General features: G+C 59.9%; 1 protein-coding gene across 1 annotated transcript; it reads right to left on the bottom strand.

The window, feature by feature from the left end:
- Positions 1-42: 42 nt before the first annotated feature.
- Positions 43-22,760, bottom strand: NEURL1B (neuralized E3 ubiquitin protein ligase 1B). Its single transcript, XM_054716755.1, has 5 exons — positions 22,730-22,760; positions 5,666-6,211; positions 2,209-2,922; positions 645-770; positions 43-287 (listed from the first exon to the last, which is right to left on the bottom strand). Exons 1-5 carry the CDS (start codon positions 22,758-22,760, stop codon positions 43-45), a joined length of 1,662 nt encoding a protein of 553 aa, XP_054572730.1.
- Positions 22,761-23,575: the final 815 nt, after the last annotated feature.

The following is a 23,575-nucleotide window of genomic DNA, read 5'->3' as shown; positions in this document are numbered from 1 at the left end:
GAAAGGTGACCTTGCTCTGGCCAAGGCCCGTCGCGGGCCAGGCTACGGCCTGTAGATCTTAATGACGTCCTTGATGGGCCGCCGGCAGATGGGGCAGCAGGCCCGGGCCTGCCTCTTGAGCCGCAGGCCGCAGCTGGTGCACAGGCACATGTGTCCACACGTGTAGATGACCGTGTCCACTTCGCCATCGAAGCACACCGTGCACTCGCCATTCCTGCTGCCGGCCGGCTCCGGTGGGGGAAACACGGGGGACACCGGGGGGCTCAGCGGGGAGCTGGGGGCTGTCACTGCAGGGAGGAAGACCAGGCCAGACCTGAATAAGGTGCTTCTCAGGTGGGTTCCGTTGGGGCAACCCCAAGAAGGCAAAGCTTCTATGGCGGAACCCATGGGGGAACAACTTTGGGAGACACAGACTTCGGCTTTTTGTCTGGGTTTTGCCCTTCCTACCCGCAAGCATCAGGCACCATTATCACCCTTTGGGGTGCCGTATCTAGATGTTTCTCTTCCCTCCAGCTAAATGCACAGCTGAGGAAGGAGGATACGGGGGGGTGGGGGGTGGGTAGGGTGACCACCCTGCTTAGCCCTGGGAAGGAGCCAGGCCAGGCCCTGCCCCTGCCCCCCACCCCAGGTCTGCATTTCCTTACCCAGGGATGACTCGGATGCCGAGGAGGACTGGTTGACACTGAAGGCCATATCGGAATCGCTATCGTCCTGGGAGCCGCTGAGGGACCCCGACGGAGACGGGATCACAGGGCTGGACTGCAGGGTGCCTGGGACCAAAGAGACTCCATCAGAGGGGCGCTGCTCTGCTTGTCCCTGGCTCTCCGCTGCTTTGCACCTCAGCCTCCCAGTCTGTCTAATGGGAGAGCAAGAGCTGCCTCACAGGGTTCTGATGGAGCCGTGCGTGCGTGGCGGACGTGTGATGTGCCTGCCCAGCCATCATTCCCGTTTATTTCTGGGAAACAGAACTGGGGTTTTATTTCACACGATCCAGGCCACGAAGAACTTCTACCTCTTGGTCTCAATGGCAGTTTAGGGGACGCCACATAACCCAGCCAAGGCCAATGAGGCCTTCCCCAGAGCTTTCCCTCAGACTGCGGGGAAGAAAGGCTCGCTGGCAGGTTAGCCTGGCCCTGCAGGCCCCGCCCGAGGGAGCCGACACGGAGAAAGTGCACTCTGAGATGGAAAGAGGGTGAAGTCCTACTGACGTCCATTCAACATCCGGACCAAACAACAGTCGCTGTTGTCATGATCACTAACTAAGCACGCGGGAGTGAAAAGCACCTGCTGAAAGTATGCACCTCTCATCATTTCATCCTCACACCCCAGGATGCGGGGGTCCCTGCCCTTACACAGAAGGAAACGGAGGCTCCGACTTCCCCACCTCTTCATGGCTGAGCAGCCATACGACTGCGGCAGCCACGAACTCTCTCTGCGCTTCAGTTTTCTTCTCTGTAGGTGGGATCGTGAAATGGGTTTCCCGCCATCCTCAGGAGGAGCGAAGTGAGTGAGGTGAGAGGACATGGTCATCGTTTCTGTTTACACTGGGACTCTACTTCCTGAACCGTGAGAAGGGAGCTGCGCTCTGGGAACCTTCCCCCACCCCCTCTGCCCCGCCAACACCACACCCTGCAGCTCTGCACTCCCCCTCTGTGCCGGGTTCTCTGCCCTGCCCCATCCTGGAGCCCAGGGCCTGGCCCAGCTGGTGGGTGCTCCGTGTCTGGGGCATGAATGAAGGCAAGCATCATCTCCAAATAGGATGGTTCAAGCCTGCATTCCATTTTCTGTGGACGGTGTTGTTCTTACTTCTTCTTTTCAGTGTAGCTGTACTTACTGTTTCTCCTACACTCACCAAGCATCGACTATGTTAAAAGTAATAAATCGCGTAACCATAACAATGGAAATAGAGTGCACTGATCATTGACTAGGACTGCATAAAGCCTGCCACACCCTGGCCCCGCGGGTACTTAGGTCGGTGCAGACAAAATGTGGCCCAGGGACCTGCAACCTGGGCACCCCTGGGGCACTTGTTGGAAAGACATCCTGTCGGGGCCCAGCATGGAAACTCTAGGTGGAGGTGGGTGGTGCGGTGCGATGCGCGCTCAAGTTTGGGAACCGCGGGCTGGGCTCCGGCTCCGGCTCCGGCTCCCGCCCGCGCTGCGCCCTCTGGGTCCCGGGAGCCCCGCGCACGCGCAGTGGGGGACTCACCGAGCAGGCGCAGCTGGCCGGCGGCGCCGCCGCGCACCACGAAGAAGGTCCAGAGCGCCTGCGTGGTGTCCACGCACAGCAGGCGGCCGCGCGGGCGCCCGTTGACGCCCAGGTGCACGTCGCCGCCGGGCCGCAGCGTGAAGCTGAGCGCGTCGCCGCCGCTCGGCACCGGCCCGGCGCGCGCCACCACCCAGTACTCCTTGCGGTCGAGCAGCGCGTCCGGGTCGGCGGGCAGCTCGGCGGGCCGGAGGCCGCCCGGGTCGCACGAGGTGATGCCGAAGGCCAGCGCGCCGGGCGCCGGCAGCCCCGGGCGGCCCACCTCCACGAAGAGGCTCTCGCCGGGCCGCAGCGGGCGCTCGGAGAAGACGAGCGTGCGGCCGGCGTCGGGCCGCGGCGCGCAGGCCACCTTGCGGTCGGCGGACAGGCTCACGTCGGGCCCGCGCGTCGCGTGGAAGCGCAGGTCGGCCTCGAGCAGCGCCGGCGAGGACGCGGGCCGCGGGCGGTCGCGGGGCCCGCACGGGATGGCGGGGGCGTCGGCGTGCGGCGGGCCGGGGGCGCGGCCCAGCCCCAGGTGGCCCAGCTTGGCCACCACCTGGTTGTTCTCCAGCTCGTTGTTGTTGAAGTTGGCGGCGTCCAGGCTGCCGGGCGGCGCGCAGGCGCTGAAGCGGGCCTGGCTGAGCCGCGCGGGCGGCAGCGTGTCGGCGAAGGTGCTCTCTGCGGGCAGAGGGAGGGGTGAGCCCCGCGTCCCGCCCTTCCCGCCGGCCCTGCCCGCCCCTCCGGGGCCCCACCCTCTCCCACCTCACCCCATTCTCTTTCTGGTTCATTTGTCTTTTGGTTTAGGAATCGCGGAAGGCCCGGCCGGCGTGGCTCGGGGGTTGAGCTTGGACCGATGAACCGGGAGGTCACGGTTGCGGGCTCCATCCCCAGTAGGGGGCGTGCAGGAGGCAGCCGGTCAAGGATTCTCATCATGGACGTTTCTCTCTCCCTCCCCCTTCCTCTCCGAAGTCAATAAAGACATTTAAAAAATAATCATCACGGATGCACAGAATGGGATTAAGCATAACGACACCTTCTTACCTCTGGGATGGGCAGATAAGACCCTTGCTCCCTCTGCACTCCCCCCCTCCCTTCTCCCCACCCCTTTCCTCACCCTTGGCCCTTTATTCTCCACCCCTCCTCCTGTTCTTCCCTCCCCTCTTCCTCCGGCCTCACTTTTCTCGCCCCCTTCTTTCTTTTCCTTCGTTCTCCCTTCCTTCCCTCAGAGGTTTTCCTACTGGTGAAGATTTAAAGGGCATTTGAAAACCCTTTATTTTCTGTCTCCCCAACTAGAACATGAGCTGCAAGGAAAAGAGGGGCCCCTTTTTGCTCTTTACTTGTGGCCTTAGTATGTGACGGGTGCTATTTTAAGCTCCTTTCAGGAGTTAGCTCAGGTAGTCCTCACACAACCTGTGAGGTGTGGTCTGTTATCACTCGCCATTTAGCAAAGGAAGTTGAGGCACAGAGGGGTTCAAGAGTATGACCAAGGTCACAGGGTCACTAAGCGGCAAAGCAGGACAAGAGTCCAGGCTCTTCAGCACGTGCCGGCTGAAAGCGGGCAGCAGGAGCACAGAGCCGGGTGGCACCAAACACTGAAGGTAGAAGGTTTCAATAAGCGATGGACTCATCCCGCCCCGCCCTGTGGCTCAGGGGTTGAGTATTGACCTATGAACCAGGAGGTCACAGTTCAATTCCTGGTCAAGGCATGTGTTGGGGTTATGGACTTGATCCCCAGTAGGGGGCATGCAAGAGGTGTCCCATCAATGATTCTCATCACTGATGTTTCTGTCTCTCCCTCTCTGAAATCAATAATATGTGTGTGTGTGTGTGTGTGTGTGTGTATAAAAGAGAGATGGACTCATTCTAAAAACAAGAAACTAAGGATTTTTTTTAAAGACAATCGTGAAATTATTTTTGAATAATTTTTAGTGATATGAAAACGTTTTGATACTACATATTACAGTTAAGTAAAAGAGGAAAATAAAGGTATTGATCATTCAGGTAACAGGTCTTTATACTTGGGTAGATGAATAGTTGACTGTCTCCCCAGCTAGAACGTGACTTCCTGGAGGGCAGGGTCTGTGCCAGTCTGCTCACCACCATGCACCCAGGGCTCAGCAGAGCACTTAGCAAGTAGCCCTCATTATTATGTGGTTTATTGGACGAGTGAATGAATGAGGTCTCTAGCATAGACTGACTCTTAATAACAAAGAAATTTAAAAGAAGAGGTCATTAACATACTTGGAAGGTTTTTTAAGTGATAAAAATATTAACCATAATTAAAGCAAAAAAAAAAAAAAAAGTGGTTCTCAAACTTTAAAACCAGATCGCTCTGGCTAAGATTTTGTTAAATATTACCATGTAGAATTATAGTTTATGCCATGGAATAAAATTTTCTTCCTCTTCAGTTTTCCTAATATAAAATTAAGTCATAATCTTGAACATGCTTTTTCAAAAAGCCTGCCCGAGCCCCCTGGTGAGAGTCTGATATGTTACTCTGCAATCCTACCCCTCCATGCAGGGCTGATTTGGCAAACCGGCAACCCAAGTTCTGACCCTGGCTCACAGACCTGTTTTGGTTGGCCTCCTGGTGTTTTGTGTGTTTTTTTAACTCTTTCTTCCCCTTTTTAACTCTATTTTTGAAAAACTAACCTCTACAAATAGTATAATGAATGCTGATTATCCAGATTCAACAATTCATGGCCAATCTAGTTTCACTGACACCTCCACCAACTCTCCCTCCTCCATATGTTGAAGCAAATGCTAGACATGCCATTTCATCTGAAAAAATTTCAGCATGTCTCTCAAGATAAGGGCAGCAAACTCTCCCCATGAGTTCTCACCACCAGGATTTCAGCATCAGCCGCTGCTCCTGTTAGAGCCAGCGCCACGCCTGCCTGCCTGCCTCCCCAGTGGACCTCCAGCCTCTTACCAGTGGGTTGAAGGCTCACTGCCTGACAGTGTAGACACTCGAGGATTAGGGCATAGATTATAATCTGAGTGAGTGGATGTGTGAATGAACAAATGAGCAAATGAATGAATACATGTGTGAATGCGTGAGTAAATGAGTGAGCAAGTGGACAAAGGAGTGACAGAATGAGCAACAGAATGGGTGAAAGAATCGGTGAGTGAAGGAGCAAATAACTGAATGAAGGAGTAAGCAAATGAACCTGGGCCAGGCCATGGACTCTGGACCAACCCGGCTTCGCAATTCAAGTCACTTAACCCCTCCATGCCTCAGTTTTCTCAGCTGTAGAACAGGGATCATGGGTTGTCATGAAAAACGATTTAAAATGTATCGATGGTGTAGAACCATGCCTCGCCTAGCGAAGTGAGCCCTCTGCGTTGTGTGAAGAAATCACACCAGGCGCCCGGAGGACCACTGCCTGGCCCTGCGGCAGGGACGGCGGCCTGGACCTACCGAGGAGCTGGACCTCGTCGGTGATGCCGTACACGTCGATGAGCGCCCAGAGCGGGCCGCCCACGGCCACGCCGCAGTGGAAGAGCACGGGCTCGCCGTCGTTGACGCTGTAGAAGACGCGGCCGTGGCGGTCCACCCAGTAGGCCAGCACGGTGTCGCGCAGCGCCAGGTTCTCGGGCAGCGCCTTGGCCCAGTAGCCGGGCCGCGTGACCAGGTCCGGGCAGGCGTACTTGGGGATGTCCTGCGGGCTCATGAGCGACGGGTCGTGCACCGTGAAGCCAAAGCGCAGCGCCCCGCTCCAGCCCGGGCGCACGGCCACCAGGCGCAGCCGCACCTGCTCGTACAGCCGGATGGGCCGCTGCGTGAACGTGACCCCGTTGCAGAAGCTGTTGCGCCGCGTGGCCCGGCGCGAGTGGCCGTCCAGCCGCACGTTCTTGCCCTTGGCCTGCGAGTGGAAACGCGGGGCTTCACCCAGGACCTGGCGCCGCTCAGGGCCGGGCCCACAGCACGGCCGGGTGGCCAGGAGGCGCGCGGGAGGGCTCGAGTCTGCGGGAAGAGACAGGCAGGAAGGTTAGGGCCCCTCACAACTGCGCGGCCCCGATTCCTCTTCTAATGAAAACCTCCATCTTAAATTCCGTCCTAATTAAACCAGTACTTGGTGAACTTAAGAAGGTTCCAGCCACCCCACTCAGCCCAGCACTCCCACAGCAAAGTCACTATACCCACTTCACAGATGGGCAAAATGAGACTGTGTGTGTATGGGGGCGGGGGCGGGTGAAGCACTGTTCAAAGCCGTTTCACCCCCAGATGGACCAATACCAATGAGCTCGTCACCCAGCAGCCAGGCTGGGGTCAACCCACTTCTCCATCCCCATCAGGTCCTTCCAGGTCCTCCAAGGCCCACTCTTGGGCGGCAGTCTGTCCAAAGGCCACAGGGGCCTTGGATTCTTGGGGAGAAGTGTCTGTGTGTGGGGGGGGGGGGGTGGGGAGGGGGTTGCAATTTTTGTTCAAAAGCAAAGCAGAAACAGCAACAGAAAGACTGAGGTCCCGGGATCCGTGACAAGAGAATGAAAGGCAATGGGGTCCAGTGTGGAGCCAGGCGCCGGCCCTTCCTGGTGGGAGCGCTGGTCACTCCTCTAGCCCGTCTCCTCGCCTGTGAAATGGGGACATTACTTAACCCGCACAGCTGCTCAAAGAGCGTGGCTGCAGTTTCTAGAAGAGTGCCCGGCACAAAGTATGTGCTTAACAGGCAACTAACAACATCCTGAGACTGAGGCTCCACGGAGACCGAGGCTGCGGCTCTGTGACTGCCCTTCCCCTTCCACAGAAGGAAGACATTCTTTGTCAGCCAGGTGGGTTTTCTAGGACATACACCTTTCAGGGTGCGTTTCTCAGGGGACTTTGCCCCAAAGGACTTGGAGAATCTTAGGATGGTCTCTTATTTTTTAAAAAATATTTTTATTGATTCAGAGAGGAAAGGAGAGAGAGAAACATCAATGATAAGAGAGAGAGTCATTGATTGGCTGCCTCCTGCACGCCCCCCACTGGGGATGGAGCCCACAACCCGGGCATGTGCCCTGACCGAGAATCCAACTGTGACCTCCTGGCTCATAGATTGATGCTCAACCACTGAGCCACACCAGCTGGGCTGGGATGGTGTCTCTTAAAGGATCTGGTTGCTGGCCATGAACCCAGGTGGCCTGGGATTGAGGTGAAAGCTTCATCCTTCCCACCTCTCCTCCTCCATCCAGGGGCAGTTCCTGGGGGCCCCGCAGCCTGGGGGTGGCCAGGTGGGCGATGACTGCATGAGTCTGTGCTGCTTGTTCACAGCCATCGTGTTCCTGGCAGGTGCTCAGTAATTGCAGGCGCTCCCCGGCACACGATGGTCTGTGGTGGGAGAAGAATGGCACCCCAGGGCATGGCAGGCCACTGCAGGGACCACGCCTCCCACGCCCCGCCACGGGGTTCACCGTGCTCTGGGCACATCAGGGGGTTCAGTTACTACTGAGGCTCATGGGAGCGAGGGCAGGAGAAAATGAGGAGGGAGAATCGATGAGGAGGCAGGCACGCCATGGCCGACCCTCCCAGGCCCACGGGGAAGGCCCCAGGGAAGACGCTCTCCAAACAGAAGCCGCCGGCTGACCCATAGAAGACACAATGCGAGGAATAAAGCCACGGTCCCACACAGGAACAGGAACTTCAGGAACCAGAGCCATTCATCCATTTGTCAAACGTTAGGGAGCACCTGGTATGTGCCAGGCACCAAGCCAGGCCCTGGAAGTACAGCCGTCACCTCGGCAGATAAGGTGCCCACTCGGTGGTGCTGACATTCCAGACTCCCTTAGGCCTGGGCGACGACGGGGCCCAGAGGCCCCAGACTCAAGCAGGGACTGGGGACAGAGGCGATGCCCACAGAGCCAGGTCTTGAGGGAGGAGAGGGAATATTCCAGGCTGAGGGAACACTAGGGCAGAGAGGGGGGAGCCAGGCTTGGCAGGGAGAGTAAGTGCCACGGTGTGTGTGGCAGAGGCTGTCTGAGGCTGGGCAGCCCCTGCTTCAGAGGGGCGAGGTGTGAGGCTGCCATCGACAACACAGGGGCCAGACAAGAAGGCCCTAAGTGCCAGCCCGAGAGGCTCAGACGGCACAGCCAGCACTGCCCGCCAGGGAGGGGCCCCGAGGCAGCGAGGACCGGGACCCAGAGCCAGGCTGTGGCCAGCTCTGAACCACAAGGGTAAGCAAGGGCCCGCGGGAGAGCTGGTTCATTCAGACAAAAACCAAACGAGTGGGGAAATACCACCAGGAGAGGCAGCCCAAGGTCTCGGCGCACGCATGCCACCCGCTCCTGGCTGCAGCCTCCTCCTGCGTCCCACAGGCCGGATTCCCTCCAAGGTCCCCGGAGCCGGCACACTCTCCAGGAAACATTAACTATGACTACAGATCAAAGCCCTTCGGAGCCCCAGAGACCACAAGCCACCCTTATTTGATTATTTTGAGCTCCCCTGACATCACTGTTGCTTTTCCAACCTTATCTCTTAATCGGAGAGTTTCTATACTAAAGGACTTGAGAATGCTAAGCAGATGTTCCTTCAGAGTGGCCTCATGATGGAAATGAACGCTGGGGCGGGAGAAATACTGCTTTGTTACCATAAGGCGAAGTTTCCTGCAAATCCAACTATATGTTAGGGTGAACTGCAGCCAAGTCACCAGCGAAGTTTACATATTTGTTTAATCCTGATGATATGATCCAACTTCCTCCAGGGAATGAGGGATAAACACCATTTCCCCCCTCTCTGAGGCCAGAGCCCTGATGTGAGTTAACGAAAACAGAGGGAACAAAGTTTCTAAGAAGATGTGTTCTTTACACAAATTGAAAATGCTTAAAATAAAAGAACAACTAGCGACCTCCAAACGGTATGCCCACCTCTGCTTTTAGCTCAGCCCAGGGGAAGTGGCCCCGCGTTTGGAGACGTCCGCGGAAAACCCGAACTCCAGCCTTTGCATTACTGCAGGCAACGCTGCAGCCACACCATGGAACGTTTGGAAAGGACAACATTTCCTCCGTCTCCCCACTCGCACAGCCTAGCCCACACTGCATGTTCGTCGTCCCCGTGAGAGCACAGAGCCCCGCGGGAGTCCTGGCACATGGCAGATGCTCACTAAACGTCCATTGCCTCCCCGCCCCGGGGAACATCAGGTCTGACCCTCGGTGAGACCCGTACCTCATCTCTCTGCCATGTTTTTTATTTTCTAAGTCTCAGCTTGAGAGGCGGTTAGAAAGAACACAGGCTTGGAGACAGACAGACCCGGTTTAAATCCTGGTTTTGTCATATCTTAGCTGTGTCACCTTGAGGGACATGCTTACTGTCTCTGGGTCCCGCCCACCAGACCTAGAAGACTGGTAAGCGTCATCTGCACGCTGCAAGATTGCTGAGAACAAAGGAGGCCCACTCGTCAGACAGTCAGCATGTGGCACATAGTAGGTGTTCACTAAACACTTGGTCTCCTTTTTAAACCACCGTATTAGAGAAAAGGTTTCTTCCGGGTCAGAGATGCCTACTGTGGGCCTGGGGAACACGTCCTGAAGGTTTCTCCCATCGAGGGCCCGTGACCTTGGCCGGGAAAGGCCCCTTGCAAACCCTGGGGCTGCTCTCCCTTGATGGCCAAGGACACGGGCCTATTTTTAAGCCGTCCCAGCAGCGTCCCAGATGTGCCCTGGGCCCCCTCCTGAACGGATCCCGCTCCTCGCCCCTGCCCAGCCCGGCCTTCCTGTGCTCCAAAAGGAGCCGGGAAATGGCGTTGACCGCCAGAGCGTGGCCGGCAGGAAGCCACAGCTCCTGCTCCTCTGGCCGCCGAGATGACAGCTTCCAGCGCTGGCATTCGAGCAGATGGCGTTCGGCTGAAATTCTCAGCAGATTCCGCTCCGCAGGGGGAGCGAACCGCCGGCGGGAGCCCAGTCTGTTCTGCACCCTCCCGCACCCAGCCTCGGACAGAGCCCTCGTCACGCCAGGCGCGGGCCTCGTGCGTGGGGTGCAGTCTTCAGGACAGCCCTTCAGGGTGGGGGTACCCGCTTCGTTTTCCAGACGAAGACCCTGAGGCTGTGAGAGCAGCAGCACGGGGCAGGTGCGGCCCTTCTCCCGGGCAGCCCCGGGGGGGCCCCGTCACAGGCCGTGAAAGCTGTGCGGGCCTCTTTCCCGGAAACGCACCCGCAATCCACGCACACCATGTGACAGGGGGCTCCCGGGACCTGCCTGACGCTCGGCCTCAGACTGTGAGCTCACGTGAGAAGTCTGTGATCCAAGCGACAGGTGCCCAGTCCCCAATGCAAACCAACAGCGTGGGCGGCAGGAAGCCACATGGTGCGTGCGTGTGCGTGTGCGTGTGTGTGTGTGTGTGAGGGCATGTGCATTGGAGAGGAAAGGCAAGGCTGGGTCTGGGCAGGGCTCCCCACCCCCTGAAGCAGGGCAAGGATGTGGGTCTCCGTTGGCCCCGAGCGCGCTCCCCGTTGGCGGGTTTGAACGGGGCTGGAACAGGAGTAACCAGCGCTCCTCACCCTGCCAAACGGGCAGCGGCATGCGCCCGGGGACCGACGCCAGCTCGATGGGACTTTGTTCTCTGCCCCAGAGGCCTGGTCAGCCAGCACCCCGCGTGGAAAGGGGCCAGCCCGCCCTGGAAACCGCCACCCCGTGCCCCGCCCCTCCCCTCGGCAAACAAAGCCCTCCCTGCGGTCACCTCGGTGCAGCCAGTGACACTCCTGTCGGCAGCTGCAGGGCGGCCGGGCGGGAGGCCAGAGGTCGCGCCACGCTGCCTGCTGGGAGAAGCCAGCCCCTGCCAGGCCGGGCCGGCGGCCTCTCTGCTCAAGTGGGCTGGATGCGCGAGTTCCCAGGGTGTGAGGTCACCCCACACCCCCTCAAAGAGTGCTCAGTGGCACCGGGATTCCCAAGCCCGTCGGACCCCCTGCTGGGCCCCTCCTGATAACCCGGCCCAGGAAACTCCGACCTCAGAGGCGCCAGCTCCCAGGGTTGGGGGAGGGGAGGGCCACCAGGGATGCAGGGGGAGGGGGCTGGGAACATGCCCTCATTCTTGCTCGAGTACATCACTTCCTCCTTCAGCTGACATTTACGGGGTATCCACTCCGGGCTGGGGCCTATGCGAGCTGCAGGCACAGGTCCCGCCGAGCCACACACAGTCCCGTCCCCACAGCAGGGGGACAGTGCGGACACAGGCCGCACGGGGTGGTCAGCACGAAGGCCGGGGCCCAGGGGACACTTCTCAGAGAAGCTGCTCTGCAGACGGAAGGAGTGGCTGGGACGACGATAAAAGATGGGGAGGCGTGTTCCGGGCAGAGGGAACAGCCCAGACAAAGGCCTGGAGGCGAGGACTAGCTGAGGGCATTGTGTTGGGCTCAGACTTCTCAGGGCAGAAGGGAAAGGGGAGAGTGGACAGGGAGTCAGGGGTTGCATCACAAAAGATCTTAGAGGCAATGCAGCAGAGGTGAGGGTCCTCAAGAAGGCTCTCAGGGCCACGGACGTGTTTGGAGCAGGAGAGGAAGCCTCGAGAACCCACCTGTCTGAAGAATGAGATGAAGCCCCGCATCTTCCCACAGAAACTGTTCTTCCTTCTCCCCTATCAAAACGGCCCAGCACAGTGGGAGGAATGCACTCCAGGCTTAACGGCCGGCCCCGCCCTGCCCCTCAGCACCCGCTTCTCCTCCAGGCAGCCGGGCAGCTGCCCCAGGAGTCTGCCAGCTTTCTCCTTCTCTTTGCCTTGAGGGGAGCCACTCCCCCCGCCCCCACCTGGGTAGTGCCCAGAAGCCTGGCTGCTCACTAACCTCGCCCCCGGGGAGCACCTGCAGGCCCTGTCCCGATTCTGGAACAACAGAGCCACGGCCCCTGCTGCCAGGGCCAGAAGCAGCTGGCCCAGAGACAGCTCCCTGGACCCCCCTGCCCTCACCCCGGGAGCCCAGGAAGTGTTCCCAGGCCCCACCGCTGGGCGGTTTGCTGGCCCCGAGGGGCGGGAGCCCGCCTCTGTGGCACTGCCAGTGTGTGCCAGGTGCTCGCCGCGCAGCCCACTCCCTGTCGCCACTCCTGCCGGGGGGCTTCCAGACGAGGAGCCCCGAGAGGCGGATGTCCTGCCAGAGGCCGCCCAGCCTGCGGAGCCAGGGCCTGTGTCCCTCTGGTTCTGTCGGATCCCGAAGGCTGCATCCTTCCTTTTTCATGCCTCCCTGCCCCCCAAGGTCCCTCCCTCACCCCCTGACCCGCAAAGAAAAAAGCAAGACTCTGTACAAGTAGTCTCAGCCACCTGCTGGCCAAGGGGGTGAGCCGGGCCCTGGCTTGGCCTCAGGGAGGGGCAGGGGCGGGGTGGGGATCATCAATCAGCTTGTTTTGAGCTGTTCAAAGGCCTTGGTTGGTGGAACTTGGTAGGAACAATAAGCAAGGCATCTAAAAAGGGAAGCGGAGACTGATTAGGAGGGGCCGGGGACTGGAGCCCCAGCGCCTGAATCGGGGTGGGGCATGGTCCCAGGGGGCAATGTGGAGACTGAAGCCAGCCCTCCATCCACCTCCTGGACCCTCCTGAAGACCCACTGCTGGTGAGGAAGGGAGGCTCAGAGAGGTTGGGAGAGCTGCCCAAGGTCACACAGCCAAGAAGAGGTGGAGTTGGTATTGGAACCCAGCCTGGCTCCAGGGCTAGGAAGAAGGGTCTACAGATGCTTTGGGCAAAGTGTAGAAGTCATCCCCGCAGGGAAGACTGAGCGCCCAGGGCCTGGCACACAGTCAGGCCTCAACTAATGTCCGCTCCTTCCCTGCCACGTTTGGCCCTGAGGTCCAACGAGAAGTGACGCTGATGGGTGCCTCTTCCACCCGCTCCCTTCTTGGAAGACCCCGCTTTCGCTTTTCTCGCCCCTCCTGCTCCACGCTGGCCTTCCTCCAGATGCCTCAGGGCTCCTGGGAGCATGAGGGTGTGGACCGAGGAGGCGTGCAGGAAGTCTGCGCGGGCTTCGGCCCCTTCCCTAGGAAGTCAAGGATGTGTGCTGGAAATGCAAACTCTGAGCCCTGATAGGAACCTCCATCCACATATCCTAGGCTCTGATGATCTGAGAGGAGTGGCTCCCTGGCATTTCTCTGTGGCCTACGGACCCATTGCACAGATGAGGACATTAAGCCCAGACGGGGAGAGTCTGGTCCAAGATCACGGTGCAGGTCAACAGCTGGGTCAGGATTCAGCTCAGATCTGAATCCAATGCCCAGGTGAGCTGCTGACCATCACAGACACCCCTGGGGCCTCCTGCGGGGTCAGGTCCAGATCACCGCGGTAAAGCAGAGCGCAAGGAACCGAGGTGTGCCGGAACGCAGAACTGCTTCCCTAGGCAAGCAGGGGGCACTTCAGTCATCTATCGCAGGGCCTGGAGAGGTGCCACAGACACAGCAAGAAGTTCGGTCTGACCGGTCCCCTCCCCTCATCCCTTTCAGGAGCACAGCTGTCTTGCCTTTGGTGGCCACTTCCGGACTGTGTTGGGCTCAGACTTCTCACAGAGTCTCCCATTGATTCCTCACCACAGCCCCGTGAGGGAGGGGCTGTCGTTATGCCCATCCTACAGACGAGGAGATGGAGGCTCAGAGAGGGGGAGTGACGTACCCAGGGTCACACAGCTTCCATATAGACCTGAGATTTGAAGTGTTCTTTTCCTAACCACGTCTCTTGGCGTGTGACCCTGCACATCTGTAACCGTGTGACCCTGAACACAGCCCCCAGCCACCAAATGGGAGGTGGGGCGCGGCGATTCCGAGCGCTCCCTGGTCCTGGTGACCTGCGTGCAGGGACGAAGGACTGCGCCACCTCCAGAGGCAGGGAAATGCCACTGTCCCACCTCCTGCCCTTGACTCTCCCGGACCTCGAGGGCACGGAGGCTCTCCTCTGGTTAGTGGAAAGTTACCCCGTCGACCAGGCGATGGAGACACAGGGTATGAGTGTGCCCACCCATCTCGTAAATCCATCATCCCTGGGCGAAAAGGAAAGAAGACATGTGCCTGAGGGGTATAATTATGTTGTAAACAATGTGTAATGTTGAGGATGTAAACAAAACACACTTGTTAATAGCGATGGGCACTCTGCCAGTTCTGCGTGCCAGACTCCCCCACCCCACCATTCCCCCCAAATGGCTTACTCATTACAGAACTTTCCCCGGTCGCCCAGAGGTGAGGCTGAGCTGCCCGAGTCTGGTTATAAGGATGAAGAGAGAAGGCGTGAGGGTGAGCCGGGACTGACGTCCAAGGACGGCTGTCCCAGACCCCACTCAGAAATACCCGTCGCCGAGTCTGCAAAAACGCTGAGGATGGGAGGTTGCGGGGAGGGAACAGACCTGGGCAGGGCACGTGACTTCGTCTTTCTGTGCCTCCGTTTCTTGATCTATAAAACGGGGCTAAAATCTCCCAACATGCAGAGCTGGCGGGAGGATTACAGAGGTGAGAGCTCGTGAGGGGCGCTGCAGGCGTTCAGCGGGTGAGCACTGGACAGCACTCCCCCTCAGACCTCAGGGTCAAAGGCGCCTCAACGGACAACCATCCCAGACCCATCCGGTGCTCCAGGTGCCACTGCAGTGTCCATGTCGAGCCCCAGCTAAACACCAATGCCACTCAGCAAAGGGCACCTCCTCCCCCACCCCCCTCCTTCTTCACGCCCAGGCGGCTTCCACAGGAGAAACTTCTTCCTTTGACGAAGCTGAAATGTGCCTCCATGTGAGGCCCACACGCTGGTCACCTCTGCGTTCGGTCCCCCTCCTGTCTGCTTGGCCTCACGGGTCTGCGGGCAGCTCTCAGGCTGCAGTCCCCAGGCCATGCTGCTGGGGATCCGTTGCTCCCTTCGGGGTGCCATGGCCACCGGGAACCACAAGCCACTGCCCCTCTGCCATGCCGAGAGGCAGGGTGTGAGACAAACAAGTGAAAAAGGAGGTGAGCAAGCCTGCCAGGATGTCTGAATGCGTACAGATTCCTGCCAATACCGTGGGGGCTTCCAGCTCGAGCCCCCACCCCAACCTGGCAGTTTTCCATCCCACACCAGCACCCCCTCCTTCTAGCCTGACTCCCTGAGCTGTGTGCCCCTGGGAAGTTACTGTCCCTCTCTGTGCCTCTCTCTCTGCTCTCTCAACCACGGCACGGGTCTAACCACAGGAGCCGTCTCTCAGGGCTTGTCCTGGGGGTTACGTGCAGGCACCTGCTTGGAACAGGGTCTGGCACAGACTGGCTGCGCGATACAACTTGGCGGTTGTTACTGTTCTTCTGTGTGTGTCTCCCTGGGGCGCGCAGGGCTCGGAGGAGCAGGGGCTCCTTGGCCCAGGGAACCCAGTCCTAACGGCGGCCGGTGTGGGCATGTCCTATCTGTGGGACGCCGTGCATGCCTGGGAGGTAACATCTCCGCCCCTTTCTGCAGAAAAGGGGATGAAGCTTCGAGGGGTCACGCTGCTTATCTGGCTGGTGAAGGGGCAGGGCCAAGACCGGACCCGTGCGGGGAACTCCTACCAACTCTACTGATGGGGACAGCACACACCTCACCTGCAGGACAGCCTGAGTGCAGGACGACAGCGGGTCTCCCCGGCCGGCGCCTTGCTCACTGATTGGGGGGAGCTGCCTGGAGCTCTGGGTGGCAGGGCGCACTGGGACACCTGGCAGGGGCGAGTGTGGGTGGCTGGCCGCAGGTCAGTTTCTACCGGCAGACACCTCAGAAGCCTGAGCCCCAGTTGGGCAGGAAGAAGGGGTTCGCCCCTCCTCCAGGGCAGGCTTCCCGGAGGCCACGCTCCCTTCTGGGCTGCAGATTAAGGGTGAGGCCTGAGGGGACAGACCCCTTCCCCGGGGGCAGCTTCATCCTGGCCGCTGTGGACAGATGGCATCCACCTTCCCAGGACGGACAAGATGAGGGCCTGTGGGGAGCACTGGAGGGGCGCAGGGCTCGGGGGGAGGGCGACGGGCAGTGCCCCTGGCGACGGAGGGGAAGGGGCTTTGGAGCCGGGCAGGCCTGCGGGCAGATTCGGCTCTGCCCCCTCCTGGCCGCCTGACCCCAGGCAGATCTCGCCCCCGTGGGCTCAGCTTCCTCATCTGTGAAATGGGAGACTCCTTGTGGAGGGCTGGCCCTGTGGGGCGAAGCAGGTCAAGGTCTGGCGTGGGGCAAGCAGGCTGAAGCCCTGACCGCTCTGCCCCCGGCCCAGGTGAGCAGCCAGGCCTGCCCCCTCCCTCTGCTTTAAACGCCAGCACACGCCTGGCTTCGGGCTTCTATCTCCAGCCAGCGTACAGCACCGCCAAGTACAGAGAGCCTTTGGTCCCAGAGAGGGCGGAGAGGACTCCCGTCCGTGGGGTAGATTACAGCCTGTCCTGAGCGGTCCTTGTAGCCGCCCCACGCGAACGCTCCGTCCCTGCTGGCGAACACGGCTCATCCCCCAGCCAGGGAGTGAGGCAGCCGGAAACCTACGCCTCCCGACTGCGCTGGCCTGGCCTCCGACGCCACATGCTACCCCCACTTGCACTGGGACCCCCAGAATGCCACAGCTCCCCACATACGGCCTGCTCTCCCTCCCCTCAGGCCTTTGCACGTCCAGCCCCTCTGCCTCGCACAGCCCTCCTTGGTTCCTCCTCTTGGCTAGCTCCTCTGCTTTCTGGGCTCAGCTGGCAGCACCTCCTCCAGGAAGCCTCCCTGCATTCTCTAAGCTCTCACCCCCCTAGGCTCCCCCGCTCCCAGCTACTGCTGTAACCGCCTGTCGTTGAGTTCTCTCCACTGGACCTCGAGTCCCCAAACCCAGGCTGTGACCCAGGCCCAGCACAGAGCCCAGCCTGGAAGGCTGGTGGACGAATAAAAACTGGAAAATGTGACCTGCCAAGAAGGTTCTCCTCATCAGAGGTCAGGTGTCCTGGAAAGAGCTCAACAACCCACGGGGACTGCCGTCAGCACACGTGAAAGGGATGCCCCCGGGCCGGCCCTTGGTTTGGGGTTCATGGTCACCTGGGCTTTCAAGGCAGGAAATGAGGGTTCTATTCCGACATCCCCGCCAGGCACCCAGGGCAGGCCCGAGGCCCCTCCTTCCCATGGGGACGGCAAGCGCCCTGGGCATGTGCTCCAGACCGCCTGCTCCGTTCCTGTTCACTCTCACCCCCGCCCACGCGGGAGCCCCCATCCTCCCCGTTTCACAGCGAGGAGACCGAGGCAGGGAGGGAAGTACCTTGGCCAAAGTCCCTCCACTGAGAGACGGCTGCGCCGAGATTGGAACCCAGGCCGCCTGATCCATGTTCCAGACCAGGACACCAGACGTCCGGCTGCTGTTGGCCAGTGAGTGGGCTTATCGTGACCCTCAGTCACTGCGAACCGTGGAGAGAAATGCATTTCACACCGTGACACACGCACACATACACACACGTGTGTACACGCACACCTGAAACAACGTTTACGAAGCAAAAGTACTCTGACTGCATAAATGCACTCAATATTTTACCTTCATTCTATGCTACATCATTACAGATTTTTTTAAAGCTGGTTGCGCAGGACCCACAGTAGACCGCGCACTTGGTCTGGTGGCCAGGCCTTGTTTGGGGCAGTGGCCACGGACCCCTCCCTCGTTTAGGCGCCCGTGCCCTGTGCCCTCTGGTAACCTAATCAAAGCTGTCCCGTTCTACTAGAACATTCTATTCCTCTTCCGCCAGCGGCCAGCCCCATGAGCGCCGCCAGTGGCTGACTATCCCATTCACCACTGAACCTCCAGTGCCCGGCACATGACAGGTGCCCCATAGGTGTCAGGGAAATGAATGAAGGTGCACACAGGACACACAGGGTCACCCCAGTCTGAGCACGCGGCACAGGTGGAAATCAGGATGACCTCAGGGCGTCAGAGCCACAGGAAGACCTAAAGGCAGACCGAAGGAGACGACGCTTGAGGGTGGAGGCAGACATCTAGAACTTTCCTTCAGATGTCACCTCCTCCAGGCAGCCTTCCCCGACTCTCACAGCCCCAGAGGAGAGAGTGAAGGGAGCAGAGGTGGGAGCAGGAAGAGGGTAGACACGGAGGACGGGCCCAGTTCCTCCAGGTTCCAGCGTCTCCCCGGGCACCTTCTCCACTTGTCCTACCCGCCGGACAGAACCACTGCCCCTTCCTCACTTGCACTGCTGGGCCAGCCCACGCCACCCCCCAGCCCCGCCCCAGCCCCAGCATCCTCATGGGCCGTCACCAAGGGGCCTTGCCCCTTCAGCCCCCGGCAACCTGTCCACAGCCTGTGGGTTTCAGAGGCTCAGCTCAGGCCTCTTGCTCCACCGGGTGGGAGGAGGCAGGCGGGCGGGAGGAGGCAGGCCGGCCTGGCCTAACCACGCGGGACTGGGTGTCGGCGGAAGAGAGGTGCGGAGAGCGGAGAGCGGCACCGTTGGGCCATCCATACAGCCGTCGTGATGGCTGTAAAGGGAGTGACCAAGGCCTCTGTCTTTCCCAGGGCTGAGAGAGTCCAGATCCAGGGAAAGGAGTGGCTGCCAGGCCCTCAGAGCATCATCGCCCACTGCCAGGGAGCAGACCGGACCCCCGAGGGCCCAGCACCCACGCTCTCCTTTTCCAGCAGCTCTGCGGGCAAGAAATGGCATCCGAGGGGGGGCTTCCCGCTCTGGCCGGCATTCGCAGACGGCCCCGCTAGATGAGGAAGACTGGCTCCCCCTGGCCCCAGAGCAGGTGCCTTTGTCCAACACCTCTCCGAGCCTCCACTTGCCTCCCTGTAAAATGGGGACAGATACGGCCCCTCAAAAGGGTTCGGAGGATTTAAAACAGGCAGCCAGAGCTTGGCACAAACCAGGCCAACACCCGTCTCCCTCCGAAGCCCCAGGATGCCGGCGATGGAACTAGTGCTAAAAGGGGGGTTGACTTGCTCACGCATGGACAGACTAAATGATTAACCAACCCCACGGACAGTTTAAGTTCAGCCTCTTCTCCAGACAGAGCCGCGGGGACCCCAGAGGCGCGCTGAGGGAGGGGCGAAATGTAAGAAGACAGGGAAGAGCTCCTCCTCCTCAACCCTCCCCTCTCCTCCCCCCGGGAATCCTGCCCCCCCCCCCCCCGGGCCCCACGTGTTTACGCTTTCCCCCTTACAAAATCCAGAGGAAGGCTGATGGAGTCCGGGGAAAAGGCCCACGTGGTATTAGCACTAAGACAGGCCTGGGTCTTCTAAGCTCAGCTTTGCCACGGCCTAACCGTGCGAGTTGGGGCAAGTGCCTTAACCTCTCTGTGCCTCAGTCTCCTCATCTGTAAAATGGAGCCAGGCCCCTTACCTTGCAGGGTTGCAACCAGAAAGGAATGGGTGGTGCCCACAGCAGGAGTTTAGCAAATGCGCGTTCCCACGCGGAGCCCGGCCCACTTCTGCCGAGGGACGGCCCCACAATCGATCATAAAGCACATTCCTTCCTTCGGGGTTTCGCTTCCTTATTGTACACAACGGCATGCCGGGGGGATGTGGGTGCCCATAAGTGTTATCTGAGCCATGGGTGGGGAGGGACCACATGTGGGAGGAAGAATGCAGGACTTTGAAGCTAAATAAACCTGGATTTCAGTCCTCGTCTGTCAGCTGGAGGAGCCGCGTGAGCTGTGGCTCCCTTCCCTATAAGGTGGAGATGATAACCCCTACCTTGCAGGGCGGTCGCACAAATTAAATGCATTCGTTCACTCAACAAATGTTTGCTGGGCATCCACTGTATACTAGCCTCTGGCCCAGGTGCTGACCACAGAGCAGTGAAAAAATAGACAAAACCCTCCCTCCTCAGACAATAGACAGCTGACTACACACACAGCCGGCACGTGTGACCCAGGTTAAGGAGAAATGCGAAGCAGGGTGGAGGGAGAGGGGAGTGGAGCAGAGACCAGAAGTAAGCAAGCGGCGGGGTGGGGGTGGGGGTACCATGGGGGGCCTGGGGGGAGAAGGTTCCAGGCAGAGGGTTCAGCAAGTGCAGGAGCCTTCAGGAGACGCGTGCCTGGCATATAAATGAAGCCACATATGCAGGAAGCCTGGCACAGAATCCAGGTGCTCGGCAAATGCCAGCTCTCTATTTCAAGACCCGTGGAAGACACCCCACGCATGTCCTTTTCCTGAGAATGAAACGAGGATTTCTACAGGGCAGGACTGAGCCAAGTGTTCCTTCAGCCTCAGAGGCAGGCGACGCAGCTCCCCTGCCGGCTTCTGAGCCCCTGCCAGGCACCAGGTTCTGAGCCGGGCAACCAGAGATACCAGATGATCCAGACCTGGTCTCTGTCCTCACACACCCCAAGGCGAGTCATGGACATGGGTGACCACCACGCGACGTGGTCAGATGTACCAGCAGAGCCCTAAGAAGAGATCCGGTAGCAGATCGAAGGGTGGGATCGGGTGGGGTGGTCAGGAAAGGCTCCCTGGAGGAGGTGGAAACTAAGCTGGATTTTTAAATTTTTTAAAATTTTTTATTGATTTCAGAGAGGAAGAGAGAGAGAGAAATATCAATGATGAGAGAGAATCATTGATCGGCTGCCTCTTGCATGCCCTCCACGGGGACTGAGCCCACAACCTGGGCACGTGCCCTTGACCGGAATCGAACCCGGGACCCTTCAGTCTGCAGGCCAATGCTCTATCCACTGAGACAAACCGGCCAGGGCTAAGCTGGATTTTGAAAGTTGGACGAGGCGAGAAAGGATAGTCCAGGTGTGGGGAGCACCGCAGACTGAGACGGCGCAGTGTATGTGAGAAACTAACCGCAGGCGACCTCGTGGTGGCCCAGGAATTCCAGTTCTGTCCCCTTTCTCAAACTCAGTGCCAGCTTCCGCCCCAGGGGACACTCTGCATTGTCCACACTTAGCTCCTGCAGCGGGCGAGCCGCCTAACCCCCGGCTCCCAGCCCAGCGTGGCCGGCGACCACAGGAACCTCCCGCTATGTTCAGCTCACCTCGCAGCTCTGCGCCTTCGCCACCCAAACCTGACCCACAGGCGGCAGAATGGCTTTTCACCAGAACAGCCTGAACATGTCTTAATTGAGAAATCCTTAAAAGGGGCCCGTGCCTCCACGCCGTGTCTTCCCGGCTGGGAGATGCTGCCGTATTTGCCGACACCCCCGGACACCTCCTGATTGGGCGGTGGATTCTCCCCCACGGGGCACCAGCCCTGTCAGTAAGCGGACCTGGGTTCAAGTCCCCAATCTGCCACTAACGCACTGGTGACCTGGGCTCTCTGAGGGTTTGGAGGTTTGAGTGAAGTGGCCCTAAAGCGGCCCAAAGGCTAGAAAAGGAGGAGTTGGCTCCTCCTCCATCAGCGGGCCTTGGGAATCCCCGGCTCAGCTCCATCCATTGCCGTCCCCTCCATCCCCTCCAGGGGAAGAAACAGCGATTGTTGGTAACACCTAGAAGGGGGGGCTTCCTGGGAGTGTTAGGGCAGAGATGGGCTATGGTCCCTCTCCTCCTGAGACCTCACACCACAGTTAACTACAGCTGACCGGCTTCCCCACTGAGCTGTGCTTTTGTACTGTGTGTGTGTGTGTGTGTGTGTGCGCGCGCGCGCTTTTGTACTTTCAAAACACACACACACACCTCTCACCTTCTGCATAAAGGATGCTACAAATGCCCAGCCTTCAACCAAAATAAAGACTCATTCTAAAGACATGGGGGATAGGAGAGGGGCTGGCGGACAGACTGGGGTCCCCACCCAGACTCTCCCCCTGCCAGTGGTGTGACCTTGGGCGAGTCATTTCCCCTCCTCTCAGCCTCAATGTCTTCACTTGTGAAACTGAAACACACACCCTTCCAGTGAAGCTTCTTTGCATACCCTCTTTGCAAAGGCGAGCACATGCAAAGTGGCGGGGCATGCAAAGTGCCGGGCACAGCCTCCGCGCGCGCTGATCTGTTCCACGGTTACCGGTCTCTTGCAGTGAGACCTCCACCGCCCCCACTCGCACCCTCTGAATCCCCTTACTCCGCCCCCCGCGGTTCTGTGCTGGTTTTAACTACAGGGGAATGCGCTCTGCAGCGGCGACTCCGAGGGGCTCGAGTCCCTAGTTGAACGGACACCAGAGGGGGGCGCAGCCGGGGGTGCGCGTGGGAACCCGGCCAAACCGAGGCAGCTTGTGCCGCGGGGGCGCTGGGCAGCTGTAAGCTAGGGTACCCCTGAGAGCACCCCCCACTCTCAGTAGCTGCAGTCTCCACACAGCGGTTGGTTCTGGCCGTCGGAAGCCCTGGGGAGCCCGGCTCCAGTCCCCACCCCCTCCCCCAGGGCGCCCCAAGCTCCCTCATCAGCGCCCCCAGGCTGGAACAAAGGCGAGGGGGCGCACAGCATCGCCCCAGCGGCCCCTTCGCTCATCTGGCCAAAGCCGGGAGAACAAGGATGGGGGTCCCCAAGGTAACCAGGACGCGGTACCCGCCCTCCCGGAGCGCAAAGCCACCCTCCAGGCGCACGCGGATATGGGGTCCAGAGAGCACTAGAGACTCCAACCCGCTGGACGCCGAGGATTCCAAGGCGGGGGTGGCTCTCCGGAAGTCACCCGGCAGGTCCCCCGGGGAGAGAAGCACCCCAGCGCCCGCCTCCCGGGCAGGGCTCCCGGCGTACCTGGCAGGGTCCTGTGCACCGTGTTGCCCATCGCGGCTTCGGGGCGCGGCGCTGGCAGCGGCGCGCTCGGGGCGCACGAACGCTAATTGCGCGGTGGGCCGGGGACCCGGGCCGAGGTCGGGCCGCGGGGCATCGCGGCTGCACGGGCGAGCCTGCCGGCGGCAGCTGGGGCGACCGCCGGGAGGGAGGCGGCGGCGGCGGGAGGAGAAGGCGGAGCCACCGGCCCGGACCCGCCGGCTCCGCCCTCGCCTCCTGCCGCCTCCAACCGCGCAGGGAGGGAGGGGCCGCGGCGCCGCATCTTTTGAAAGTTTGCACCGGGTGGCGGGAGCCGAACCGCCGCGACTCCCGCCCTCGCCGTTCCCGCGCGCCCGGGGCGGGAAGACGCGCCGGGCAGCTGGGTGCCCCCTGGGTGCTGACCTTTCACTCATCTAGTCCAGTGTTTTGAGAGGCCCTTCTGTGTGCCAGACCCCCTTTCAGGCGCCGGCCACAGGGGCCCAAGCCTTAGCCCCCAAGGAGGACAGACGCGGGGCTCGGGGCGGGGACAGGACGCACCCAGGCAGAGGGTCATGGCGGGCAATGTCCGAACGGGCTGGGGCAGGACAGCCCAGCCGGTGACTGGGCAGTGGGATCACGTCCCTACAATTAGAAGGAGCTTCGGCAGAGTCCAAAGGTTGGGAGGAGGGACCCCACATTCATGACTCCACTCACTCATTAAAATATTCTTTAAAACTATACTTTTATGGATTTCAGAGAGGAAGGGAGAAGGAGAGAGATGGACACATCAATGATGAGAGAGAATCATTGATAGGCTGCCTCCTGCACACCATGGATCGAGCCCGCAACATG

The sequence above is a fragment of the Eptesicus fuscus genome, chromosome 6, assembly GCF_027574615.1.
Source record: "Eptesicus fuscus isolate TK198812 chromosome 6, DD_ASM_mEF_20220401, whole genome shotgun sequence".
Lineage (NCBI taxonomy): Eukaryota > Metazoa > Chordata > Mammalia > Chiroptera > Vespertilionidae > Eptesicus > Eptesicus fuscus.
This window is presented reverse-complemented; position numbering and strand designations above follow the sequence as displayed.